Source organism: Microtus ochrogaster, chromosome 16 (genome assembly GCF_000317375.1).
Source record: "Microtus ochrogaster isolate Prairie Vole_2 chromosome 16, MicOch1.0, whole genome shotgun sequence".
NCBI lineage: Eukaryota > Metazoa > Chordata > Mammalia > Rodentia > Cricetidae > Microtus > Microtus ochrogaster.
The window spans coordinates 13,851,820-13,865,287 of record NC_022018.1 but is presented as its reverse complement, the minus strand read 5'-3'; the positions used below and the strand labels follow the sequence as shown (position 1 = coordinate 13,865,287).

General features: G+C 46.3%; 1 protein-coding gene across 7 annotated transcripts in view; it reads right to left on the bottom strand.

The window, feature by feature from the left end:
* Kiaa1217 (KIAA1217 ortholog) overlaps window positions 1–13,468 on the bottom strand; it is a 295,596-nt gene that overhangs the window by 134,222 nt on the left and 147,906 nt on the right. For all 7 annotated transcript variants that reach the window (XM_026782971.1, XM_026782972.1, XM_005354733.3 and 4 more), the window contains exon 3: window positions 10,960–11,158. In XM_026782971.1, the coding sequence (XP_026638772.1) occupies window positions 10,960–11,158 (199 nt within the window). The remainder of the gene's footprint in view (window positions 1–10,959; window positions 11,159–13,468) is intronic.

Genomic DNA, 13,468 nt, shown 5'->3' with positions numbered 1-13,468 from the left:
GTGTGTGTGTGTGTGTGTGTGTGTGTGTGTCAGAAAGCTGGTCAGTCACACGGAATCCCACACAGGAGGCAGAATGCTGTGATGGGGCGGGACTGCGAAGCCTCAGCTGCACCCGCAGGGACCCACTTCTTCCACCAGTCTCCATCTCTCACAGACTTCACACTTTTTCTAATTAGCAGCAACAGCAGAGGATCAGATGTTCAAACACAGGAGTTTCTGTGGGGATGTTTCCCATTCAAACTGCAAAAGGCACAGAACGAGGTCTGTGCCGACAGAATAATCGCCATGACATCTGAGACATCAAGTCTAGAGTCGCAGCCAAGACTTTTGACAGCATGAGACTTCTAATGATATCTAATGTGTTTTCTTCCAGACAAAACCTCACTGTGTAGCCATGACTGGCTTGGAACTCACAAAAGAGACGCCTCTGCCTCCGCCTCCCAGGGCTGGGATTACAGGTGCGCACCGCCATGTCTGGCTAACTGTTTAAGGACAGATGCAGTTTCTTATAAGCATCCCTGGAGCTGAACTGGGTGCAAGCGGATCAGTTCGCAGCAACTTTCCCACACTGCATTCACCTCATACGTAAAAATATTAAATCACGAGGCACAGACAGGTGACCCTCTCGTATCATCATGGACGGGAGTTCTGAAGCAATCCCATTGGAAGTTAACTGCCATCCCCAAATCCACCTTTTACTAAAGATCAAGTCAGCTTATAAAAGCCTCTCAGGGTATTCATTTTACCAAATGTAAGAAAACCAAGAGTGAAGATAACATTTCTCTTTTTTTTATTTGAAATTCTTTCATACAACGTATTTTGATCATATTCTTTCCCCTCCCCCAACTCCTCCCACGTTCTCCTCACCGAGCTAGTCACCCTTCATTTTCTCTCTCTTTCTCCAAAACAAAAAATAAAAAACCAACCAACCAAACAAACAACATAAAACAATAAGACAAAACAAAAAATGCACACAAAAAAGTCAGAATCCATTTTGTGTTGGCCAACTGCTCCTGGGTATGGGACCTGCCCAGGAGTGTGGTTTATATGCCCAGTGACACTTGGAGAAAACCAATTTTCCCTTTCCCAGCAGGTGTAGATCACAAAGAGATTCTTGGTGAGGGTGGGGCTCTGACTACCTAGCACCCCTCCTCTGTGCTGGAATTATGTCTAGACTCCCTCATGTAGGTCTTGGGCATGATGCTAGAGTCTCTGTGTTCAAGTTGGCAGTAGCTCTGCTGTGTCCGGAAGATGCTGCTTCCTTGGAGTCATCTCCATGCCTGGCTCTTACAGTCTTTCTGCCTCCTCATCTGCATAGATCCCTGGGTCGCAAAGGGAAGGTTTTGGTAAAGATATCCCATTTAGGACTAAGAGCCCTATTTTTGTTCATTTAAGAAAGCAAGAAAGCTTGCTTTATAGAGCAAAATTTGTTCCTAACTTTATAACTTCTCTTCCTTTGTCTTTGGTATATAGCTCAGTCTGTTTGATGTGTGTAGAATTTTACTTTATTTTAATTGTTTTATTTAGCATCAGTTCATTTCATGAAACTACTCTCCAACACCCCTTAGACCGCTAGTGAATTCTCTTGCAGTTCACGAACCTGCCTCTAGATGGCATTAGTCTGTACCTTACAAGGCTTTCACCTTCCCGGCAACAAAGTTGCTATGGCAACACAATATGTAAATAGAGAAAAATCAGTCAGCATGCAAGTGCAAACAACTGAATCTGTTGCTAGTTAAGGTCAGTACAGCCGTATTAAAGGCTTACAGAAACACGGAATTGGATTTTCCCTGTAGGACCGGGCTACAGCACAATCTGCCCAAACAACCTGCCACCCCACGCAGGTGCTAAAGTCCTGGTTCTATCAGGAACCGCAGTAGTGTCACACCACCTGGGCACGCCAGATCCTCAGAGCTACAAAGATGGCAGCCCTCTACCTGGACCCTAGACCATGCCAGTATCCTGTATGGGTGCTAACCTGAAACCATGCTCAGCTACTTTACTGGCTACCCACCAATCAGATCTGAGCATGCTCGGTGGGCTAGGACAGCCCATTTTCCAGCCTCAGTAATAGAGCAGGCGCACATTAGGAAGATGGGAGTGTGTGACTCATACCCTCACCACAGCCACTGACCAAGTGCGCTGAGGCCAGGACCCTGAACCTTGGACGCTGTAGGAAGCACACAGACACTTGCTTTCACAGTACCCTAAAACGATTACGGGTTCACCCAAACCTATCGATCTGTTGCAGGACCATCTTTTTGAATTTTCTGGTTTTATAACATTACATTTCTTTTGAACTTTTATTATTTTTAATTACGTGTATTCATGTTTCCGTGTGAGGGTATGCAAACAAGAACACGGGTGCCCATTCATGCTGGGAACTGAAGACAGTCTTCTGAAAAGAGCAGTATGTGCTCTTGACTGCTGAGCCAGCATCTCTCCACCCCAGTATGACAGTCCATGGCAATCACTGACAACACTTGGAAAAACAAATGTCAAAAACGTTTTATCTATCAGGCTCCACGGTGACGGCTCAGCAGGCAGATCACTTGCCGTACAAGTATGAGGACCTGAATTCAAATCCCAGGGGCTCATATAAAGGCTGCGGGCAGAGTATGCATCTCTAATTCCAATGCTCTCACGGGGAAATGGGAAGCAGAGAAGAATCCCCCGAAGACTGAAGGCTTGCAGGCGTGACGTAGACAGTAGTGAGCAAGAATGGACCCTGCCTCACACAAAGCAGAAGCCGCGAAACAATGGAGGAGCGCGTTTCTCCACCCTCCGCTCTGCTCTCACCTCCGAGGCAGTGCAGTCCTGCAGATGCAGATTTGGTCCTCCATCCAGCCTTAACCCTTCTATCCCGTTAGTCTATGTTTACAGGCAGGGCAGGCCCTCTGCTGGGCTGCTTAGCCAGGCCTGCTCTCAAAGGCTGTGCCTTTGGGGGTATGGTCAGCCCTCCAAAGCCTGGCTGCTTCAGAAGGAAGTTGCTGCTTCTGCTTTTACGAGTATCATTTGCAAATTCCTGAGGGCACATCGAGGGGTGGGGACAGCTTGTGGCTACCCTTCCCCGAAGGCCAACTAAGGAGCAGCCAGACACCAACCCTACAGACGGCTGCATTCCAGACAGGCACCATGATTAAAAGGACACTACTCCATCATTAAGACTGCAGACCTAATATCAGTGGCCTGATTTTTCACGGAAATTATTTCAAAAACCAAACTCTACTGGAAAGTGGTTTTCACATTGGGGGAGACTGGCTTTCTTTTAACCCTTTCTATTTCCAGTGACAAGAGGGTGAAGGAGAAATGGCGTTAGTTGTGTCGGGAAGGTCAGTGAGTGTTTACTCAAATGGTAGGAGCAGGTTGGGAACACACTGACTGATGGAAGTGAAGCAGGCTGAGGTCTTTGGAACCCGGCTGTGCAATAAACCAGAGCTATCAAGTACATTTCTTTCCTGTCGCTGTCTCTTTGCCAGCCTTCGGCATTAGAAAGGGCCTGGCTTAGACATCATCTGACTGCACCTCACTCTCTCAAATGAGAAGTTCCTATCTTTCATTGCAGTAGCTGCCCCTCAGCATCCACAGGGGAGTATAGCCCAGATTTCATAAGACACCACAGACTAGGGATGCTCAAGTCCCTTATATATAATTTGATAAAATCTGTTTATAATGCACACACATCTCTTGACTTCCAAACATCTCTAGATTGGCCCGAATACCTAACACAACCTAAAATCTACCTAAATAATTATTGTATTGTTTAGAGAATGGTGCACAGTTAGCATAGATACAATTTATTTTTTTTTCAGAGGATTTTATTTTAGGGACGGATTGAGCCTGGGGCCTTGGACACACTAGAAAAGCACTATACTACTGAGCTACACCCACAGTCTCAGGAGAATTCTGGTCTGCAGATGGTTATATCAGAGGACTCAGAACTAGCAAATACAGAGAACAGCTTACATTTATGGCTATGTGAACACATGTTGTTAATACATACACATGCATTTATATATGTCTTATTGCTTTCAATTTCTCTCCAAATACATGTGCTAGAAGCCCCTAGCAGAATGAATCATGCTTAGCCCCTCAAAATTCTTCCCACTCTAAAAAACAGAGAAGCAATAGAAACAATAGATTATTCACATAGAATAATTAAAAACTTGGCAGTCTTATCTCCAAGCAAATGTGTGAAGGTTTCTTCTTCTCCAGGGAGGAAGAAGTTTGAGGACTATCCAGTTGAGACTCCACCATCACGGTGCCAAGCCTCCATATAGCCTAAGAAGGACTAGGATGACAAAGTTTGCTACATATAGAAGTGTAAGCCAGAACAGGTTTCCCCACTCAGCCCGTTGAAGTTTGATGGAAACCCTCAAGGGCACCTACATTTGATCACTTAGTCCCCAGCTGGTGTCTCCAGCTGTTGGGGGGAGGTTATGGAACTCTGAGAACTAGAGTGCAGAGCTTTGCTGAAGGAAGTGAGTGGCTGTGGGCAGGTTCGGGAAGTTTATAGTCTAGGCCACTTCCAGGTTACTCTCTGCTTCCTGTGTGCAGCAGAGAAGTGAGCTCGGATTCTCTGCCACTGTGCCCCTCTGCCATTGTGGGCTCTCCCTCTGGAACACAAGCCCGAATAAACTCTTCCATATATAAGCTGCTCCAGGTCATGGCATTTTGTCACAGCAACAGGGAAGTAACGGGGGCAGGCAGCAATTGTAGCTCACACTGGGGGTGACACCTGGGGAGGTAATGGTATAAAATCTCCGAGGTACAGCCTGTAATTATCTGTTCTGTCCCTTTAAGAGACAAGCCATGGCCACTCCCTCCCTGCTTGCAGCCTTAATCTCCATCTTTTCTCCATCTTCCTCTTGAGGAGACAGCTTCTGCCTCTCCCCACTTCTCCCCTCTTTTTTTTCTCTCTCTCCCTCTGTGCCCTTCTCCCTTCCTTTTTATAACCACTAAATAAATATCCAAATTCACTCTACATGGTGTGCCTATCTGTCTGTCTTCCACCTGCCCGCCCATGGCTCGCTGCAGAGGACACTGTCGGGGACCAGCCACCTTCAGAGACCTGCAGTATGGTCTCATGCATAGTCCCTGCCTAGGACTGGCTGCTCTTGGGGACCCCGTGCCCCCTGCCTGCCTGCCGGGATCCCACAGAAAGCTACTCGGGGTCCCGCAACAATCTTTAATAATCCATTACATAGCCCCTAGTGCACAGGTCAAGGTCTCTACAAATACCTCAGCAATCATTAGAAGTGATACTTTGATCTAAAGATAGAAACTCAAAGTTAATTCAGACCCCGCAGTGGGAGCTGGAGAGATGGCTCAGCAGTTGAGAAAGCATCCTGCTTGCACAGAGAACCTGAATTTGGTTCCCAGTAACCACACTGGGTGACTCACAAGAGTATCCGACATCCTCTATTGGTCTTTGCAGGCAGCTGCACTCATGTGCATGTGTGTGTACACACAGACATAAAAACAAAAGAGTTATCCCTGCCCCTTAAAGGTACCCACAATGAAATCAAATTAAAACAAAACAAAACAGAAACCTTTCCATATAATCCATAATCCTGCTATCTGGAATTTACTCAAAGAAACCTACACACAGATTTTCTCAGCAGCTTTATTCATAACCATCTACACTTGAACTCAGCCAAGATGCTTTGCAGAGGATGGACGAGTAAACTGGCGGACCTAGATGATGGGATATTGTTCAGTGCTAAAAGGACATGAACCACAAGAAAACATGGAAGCTCACTTGAGGCCAGAAGTTAGTGGGGAGCGAAGGGGAAGTGGGCAGAACGCAGAAGATCTTTGGGCAGAGAAAACACTTTCTATTATAGCCAGTAATTCCTTAGCGTTGAATGCGCAGCCCTGCAGCAGAATAACAGCAAGAGGCAGCTCTCGCACCCACTAGGGGCTGCGGGTGACAGCGATACATCAGGGTAAGCCTGTCAGTTGGGTCACCACTCCTGGCCTAAAAGTTTTTGATTTCGAGGTGGGGCGGAGTCTTTGACAATCAAGATAAATGGATACAACCAGAATAGTGGTTCTCAACCTTCCTAATGCCGCGACCCTCAGCCATAAAATCATTCTGTTGCTACTCCATAACTGTAAGTCTGCTACTTAGTGGTGTTCTGGTTTCTAAGGCCATCGGAAATGCGTGTTTTCTGATGGCTGAGACCCACAGGTTGAAAACTACTCATCTATATGATGACGATGTATTAAAATTCTCAATATGACAGCACAGAGATAACCAAAGTCACATGGCTTCTAGTGGGCTTACAAGGTCATGCCTCTGGGGCTGTTTGTGACGTGGGGGAGGGGTGTCACTGCTGCTTACTCGCACTCTGGGGACCATTCCTCTGCGTGTCTGAATTAACCAGACACAAGGGGATTTCCTTAAAGGCAAGGCCAGGAAAGGGCCTTGAAAAGGAGATCGTGTTTGCAGATTCATGGTGACTCACATTTCCCCCCTCATTTCAAGGCCTTATCAACCTCAGGAAGCTCCCTGGACACCAGGTGTATCCCAGAGAAATTACCAAGTTGGCCACAAGGAGGCATTCAAGGGCAGCAGTAACATTGCTGGCCCAATGCCCTCCTCATTTTCTGAGGCCACAGGTAGCCTCCCTTTGGGGAAATTTTTCGTGTCTCTCAGCTCCTGTCCTCTCCTCCCCCTGTGTCCCTTTGTTTCTTTGTTTCTCTCTGAAAGTTAAAAATTTCACAAGTTAAGTGCCCCTTATCGAAGTGACTGAACTGAACTTGAATATTGAATATCCCTAATTTGCTGTGACCATGTGTTTATAGGCACTTTACAGCAAGATTGGCTTTAAATTCAGGCTGAGCATTTTGCAGAAGCACAGCCAACCAGAAATGTCCCCTCAGTAATTTCGTGGGTATCACTGCCTCATAGCTCGTCTCTCTGCCGGAGGCTGGGTTCCTGTGCTGGGCAGGTATGCACCTGCAAGGCCAGCTGCTGTGGCCGCCAGAGGAAATTCCTCCCTTGAAGACAAAGGGTCCATTATCCAGCAGGCTCAGGTTCCCAGGGACGGGGGAAGGCACACAGGAGCTTCTTATCTTTACTTTATTTGGCAAAGCAGGGGCAATCTTCACAGAGGCCTGACCCCCCTCCCCGCCCCTCCCCTCCCCATTTCCGGCAAAGCACAAAGGAGAAATTCCATTGCCAGTCTCTCTTAGGCCTCAAGGGTGACTGTGGCTAAGAAAGCAGAAGGCTTTTTGATCCAGGTGGAAGCTGCAGCCTGGTGGCCACAGGAAGGTCTTGCCATCTCACTGGCCTGAGTAGTGTGTCCCCAAGTTGCATGCCAGCCCCTGGGCATCCTAGAGATGTAAGATGGAGCTAACGGGGTGTAGGGCTTGGATTTCCTGACTCTGTGATTTAACTATCAGGTCACAAACACACACACACCAGTATTCCCTGTGACCTTGTCTTATCTGCCAAACAAGGACTCTTGTATATAAAAATAAAAACAGAAGAAGAGGCAGTTCGAGCTGGCTTCAAATTCACTATGTAACCCACACTCAAAGTGTGGAATTTACTCAAACTCAAACTCTTCCTGCCTTAGCCTCCCAAGGACTGGGATTTCCGGTGTACAGGATCACACCCAGCTTGAAGTGGAATGTTAACTGTGATACCAAGTGCAGTGGCGCACACTCTAAGACTGGACTGATGTAGGAATCAGCAGGGCCTCTCACCAGCCTGGAGTGCAAAGCTGCCAACAGCCCGATCTCACAATAACAATTTTGTTTTATGAATAATAGGAAGGAAAGGACTCAAAAGCAAAAAACTGAAAATGGTGATAAGGAGACAATAGAAATATTAATTACCCTGATGCAATCAGGACCCATTGTGTACCTGTGACAAAGCATCACAGTGCACCCCCAAAGTACACAGACTTATCACATCTGGACTTAAGATTTAATTAGCGACGAAATGATAAAATAAATGGCAGGTGTTGTTACTCGATCATAATGCACCATTTCCGTGTATGAGCACACTCCATACTGTGCTTCGTATATGTGGACAATTAAAATAAACAGCAGAGGGCTAGAGAGATGGCTCGGCAGGTAGAGAAAAGCACTTGGCAGGGATCTGTAACCCCACCAACCCTCCAGACATTCATGAGCCTGCCAGCGTGGAGTAGCCAGTTCAGCAAAAACAGTAGGAAATACTCTGTCTTTAAAATAAGGTAGGGAGAGAGAATAGACTCAGGAAAGTTATCTTCTGATCTCCCCATGCATGCCACGGCATGTGGGCACCAGCACCCACACATATATCCTACACCCACGAACACATATACACAAACAACAACAATACAAATGACTGGGTGAAAGTAAAGAATATTAATCGTATTGATAATATAAACACTAATGTATCTTTTAAGGTAGCTAGGACAGTGACTGAAACCACACATTGACACTAGCCTTGTTTTGTTTAGTTTGTTGTTTTGCCTGTGGTTAGTTGGAATGGCTAGAATACCATCTGAATCCAGTTTCTCTGGCTGCTCTCTACAACAAGGAAACAAAGTCAAGGTACCCACTTACACCTATCATCTCCATAATCTTCCGGCAACAATTTGCTAGGTTTTACATGGCGGAACGCAATTGTCTTATATATAGGCACCTTTGCTGTTCCCTCTTTATCCGCAATTCCACATGCCTGAAACTCTTAAGATGGCAGGTGAGACACATGGAATACCAGCGCAGTGAGCAAGGTAGTCTAAACCAATAAGCCTGACATTTTGTTATGGTGCTAAGAAGGGGCATAAAGGCATAGGAAAATAAAAATGAACTTCTAATCTAGGGGGAGAGGGGAGTTTACCAGGGTAAAGGCATAAAGAGATCTTCTGCCTCTTGGGAAAATCTGTTAAAAGGAGAGCGCCACACCTGAGAAGCCCTTGTCCTTGTCAAGAAACCAGGAGGGAAGAGCAGGCTGTATTTTCTGCTTTTAGTGCTCCTCACACTGCCTGAGCCATGCTGAGAGTCTACATCAACCATTGTGCCCTCTGGTACTGCGGTGTGGTCTGGGATGTGAGAAGAGGCTCACCTGGAAGTTCACCCCTCGGTGTTCCCTGGTGTTCCCTGGTCTAAGAACACTGGCAGGTACTAGAGATGTGGTGGCTAAAGTTGCTAATCCTAGACGATTCAGAATGCGCCCAGCCCGAGAAAGTCTAGACCTCAGACAGTTCCTCAGCACATGGATAACACTTGTGTTCTAGCTAGGTTACTGTTATGATTGTTCAAGCCACGCCTACTCCCTACAGCCCCTCCCCTCCTCTCGCCATCTTGGCTTCTCTCGGTTCCCACTGTTCCCTCTGCCGCTACCCCCTTCTCTCTGTCCTCTCTTCTCTTCTCTTCTCTTCTCTCTCTCTCTCTCTCTCTCTCTCTCTCTGTCCTCTCTTCTCTCTCTCTCCTCTTCTCCCTCCTCCCCTTTTTTCCCATTGCAATACTCAACTAATAAATATCCAATTCTATTCTGTATTATGTGTCTGTCCACACGTCTCCCATCTGCTTGCCACTGGGAACCTGCACCTTCCAGGGACTCACTGTCACCTGGACCCACTGCCCAGCCCCCGCTGCTCGGGACCAGGCACTGGGACTCTGCCACAAGCTGCTCAGGACCCGCAGGCAAAAATCATAACAGTTACTATTACTGTGATGAAATATGACCAAAAGCAACAGCCTGGACTTCAGCCAGTTCCTCAGCACATAGATAGCACTTGTGTTCTAGTTAAGTTACTATTGCTGTGTTGAAATATCATGACCAAAAGCCACTTGGGAAGGAAAGGGTTTATTTGGCTCACACATCCACTGTTCATTAGTGAAGGAAGTCAGAACAAGAACTCAAACAGGGCAGGGATATGGAGGCAGGAGCTAGTGCAGAGGCCATGGAGGGGTGCTACTTACTGGCTCACTCCACAAGACTTTCTCAGCTTGCTTTCTTATAGAAACCAGGACCACCAGGCCAGGGTTGGCACCACCCACGATGACACTCTCCCACATCAACCACTAATTAAGAACATGTCCCACAGTCTTGCTTTCAGCCTGATTTTATGGAGGCATTTAAGTTTCTTAACTGAAGCTTCCTCCTAACTGATCACTCCGGCTCTTGTCAGGCTGACAGAAAACAAATCAGCTCATCCTGAGGCTCACTTTGGTTTGGCTCTTCAATGTCCCCACAAAAGCCTACATATCAGCAAAAAAGGACTTCTTCACCAGCCTGCAGCATTCCTAGGAGGTGATAACACCCTAAGACAGTGTGGCCAAGTAGAAGAAAGAACACTGGAGACCCTTGTCCCCTCCTTTCCCTATCTGCACCCCAGCCATAGCTCTGTTCTACCCCACGTCCCACCAATGACGTCTGTTCTCCTCACAGGAATAAAGCAATAGACTAGGGCTATGCAAGCATCCTTCTTGCTTCCTGGCAGCCATGAGGTAAGCAACTTTGCTGCTTCGTAAACACTGACATCCCAAAGGCCCCAAAGCAAAGCAACTGAGCCAGTCAAACATGAACTAAAGCAATGGTTCTCAGCGGTGGGTAACAACCCTACTGGGGTAACATTTTAGATATCCTGCATATCAGATACTTACATTGTGATTCATAACAATAGCAAAATTACAGTTATGAAGCAGCAACAAAAATAATTTTATGGTTGGGGGTGACCACAACATGAGGCACTGTATTAATGGGTCATAGCATTAGGAAGGTTGAGAACCACTGGGCTCTCTAAAACAGTAAAACAAAATAAATCTTTCTTCTTTATGCACCAGTTATCTCCAGAAATTGTCAGTTTGATGGGAAACTATCACAATAATAAAACAACAAAGTTTCCCAGCATCAGCGTTTGTATAACTGAGTCCAGGGGCAAATGGTTGGAAGGATAAAAACATTCACATGCAGTAAGAACGGGGCACTTGAAACTGTCTTTTGAAGCTTACCCAGGGATCTTTCTTTTGTTTGGTTGGTTGACCTCACCACGGGAAGACTCGCTCGAGTCCGACTTCCTCTAGCGAAAGGACTTGGGACGTCTCCCTCAGACATGGCTTCCAAAGAGTCACCAGATGTCTCTGACAAATGCTCAACTGGATCTCCCAAACTGGGAGGCTGAGGACTGTGGGACAGCTTGGGGCTTTTTGTCTGCAAAAGACATTGTAAAGAAAGCGTTATTACCATCATCATCACCATCATCACCATCATCATCATCACCATCATCATCATCATCATCATCATCATCATCATCATCATCATCATCAATTTATTTACCATTGCCATGTATTTCCAATGCCAGCTGTGTCCAGGAAGAAAGCCATCAGAAGGACTACTCTGGGAGTCAGTGGTGTCAATTCCCAAAAAACAAAATGTCCTTGAGGAGCTTACTAAGAATTGTGGTCACTGGACATCTACCCTATAAATGCCATTTCAAGCAGGTTGGGGACAAACCTGCACTGTGGGAAAGGATAATGGAGAATTGTTACCTTCGTCAAACAGATTCGCACTGTTAACGCACAGAAGCTGGGGCTGGGCACAGTTCTAGGTGCCCAGTGTGGATATTAGACTCGCACCAGGATAAACTGGATACAACCTGTGCTTCACGGTATTCTCTAAAGAACCCTCCAGGGGGTGGAGAGATGGCTCAAGGGTTAATAATATTCACTGACTGTTATTCCAAAGGAGCTAGGTTCAAGTCTCAGGATCCACAGAGCAGCACACAACCACCTGTAACTCCAGTTCCAGGGGACTCCTCTTCTGGCCTCTACAAGTATCAGGTATGTAAATGGTGCATGCACAGACACACATGCAGGCACAGACTCACACAAATGGATTAAATTAAATTAATCTTTCCTAGGCATGGTGGTTTAATCCTGGCCCTCAGAAAGCAGAGGCAGGCAGAGCTCTGAGTCTAAGGCAAGCCTGGGCAATGGAATGTATTCTAAAACAGTTAGGACTACACAGAGAATCCCTGTCTTGAAAAATGAAAGAAAGAAAGAAATCAAAACAACGAACAAAGCAAGCAAAAATTCAGTAGGATAGCACTGTGAGGACGACGTTAATAACACTGTTGATTATTTCTCTTCTGAGGCAGGAGACTCTTAGTAAGTTGTCCAGCTTTTTGTTTTTTAATCTCCCTTGCTAATTCACAGTCAATACCCGCATCCACACACTGCCTAATTGAATTTCGCTGTGAATTACCTGTTTAGACTGCTATGCTAGGGAGTATGGAAAGTATTTCCTGAGCATAAAAGATGGGGGGAGTATTGTCCAGAGATCAGAAGAATGTCAGCACTAGGAGATGCCAAACAGCACCTGATTTAATTGGTGAAGTAAATAACCCAAGAGAATTATGATAGAAGTACACATATGAATCATGCGGTACATTCATGCACAGTTCAGTGAATCCTCATGAGACCCCCCCCCCCACTATGCTCCAGGCATTCCTGCTTGGGACAAAGGACAGAATGAGACAGCGGACAGACATGACTTCCTTCCTCGTGGTGTTTATAATCCAGAAGGAAACATACACTAAGGAGAAGGCAGGAGGCTACATGTTGTGATACACGCCTTTAATTTCGGCACTTGGAAGGCAGAGACAGTCAGATCTCTTGAGTTTGAGGCCAGCCTGGTCTATATAGTGTGATTCAGGTCAGCCAGGGCTACACAGAGAAACCCTGTCTTGAAAACACAAGAGAGAATAAGAAACAATAGGAGGAAGTACGCCATCCAAGATTGGTGGTAGTAGTGGAGTCATGGGGGTCACAGCAGGATAAAGATGCTTTTCTGGATCACTGTGGCTGCTGTGCAGATGGGGGATGATACAGGCTGTAGGGCAGAGAAGAGGAGCTGGGAACTTGGGGAACTGTGAGAAGTAGGCACATGACCTCAACTTTCTCAGACTTCTGGCCAATACTGACCTGTACCACGTGACCCCAGGCACCTTCTGGGAAGCAAACTGATCTAGAAGGAACAGGCAGGTGCCTTTTCCCTAACTAAGATGCCAAAGGAGCTGGTGGGGTGGCAGAGTGGTATAGGCGGTCCCCAGAAGCCAAACTTGTTGGTTTGTTCCTTTCCTTGATTTCTTTTGGGCTGCCTAAGAATGTCAGTCCACTAGGCATTGATGTGCCCTTGGCGTGTGACCTGTGCAGCTTCTGAAACCCCGCTATCCCATGATCTGTGCTTGTTTCATGTTCTTCTGGTGAGAACTAGAAACTATTTTTTTTAAATCAAGAGATAATTTATGTGTCTCTTTACTTCTGTTTAAAATCAAGAGAAAATTCCGTGTCTTTCCCGCTTTAATGATTTAGCTATGGATTCTTGAGTAATGTCACAACTGTGTGTGACACCACTAGGGGACCCTTGTAAAGACGGCACGGCACTCTCTCTCCTATTGCACTACCCAGACAGCTGCTCTTTCCAGTACCTCATGGAAGGCCACAGAGGGAAACACAAAAT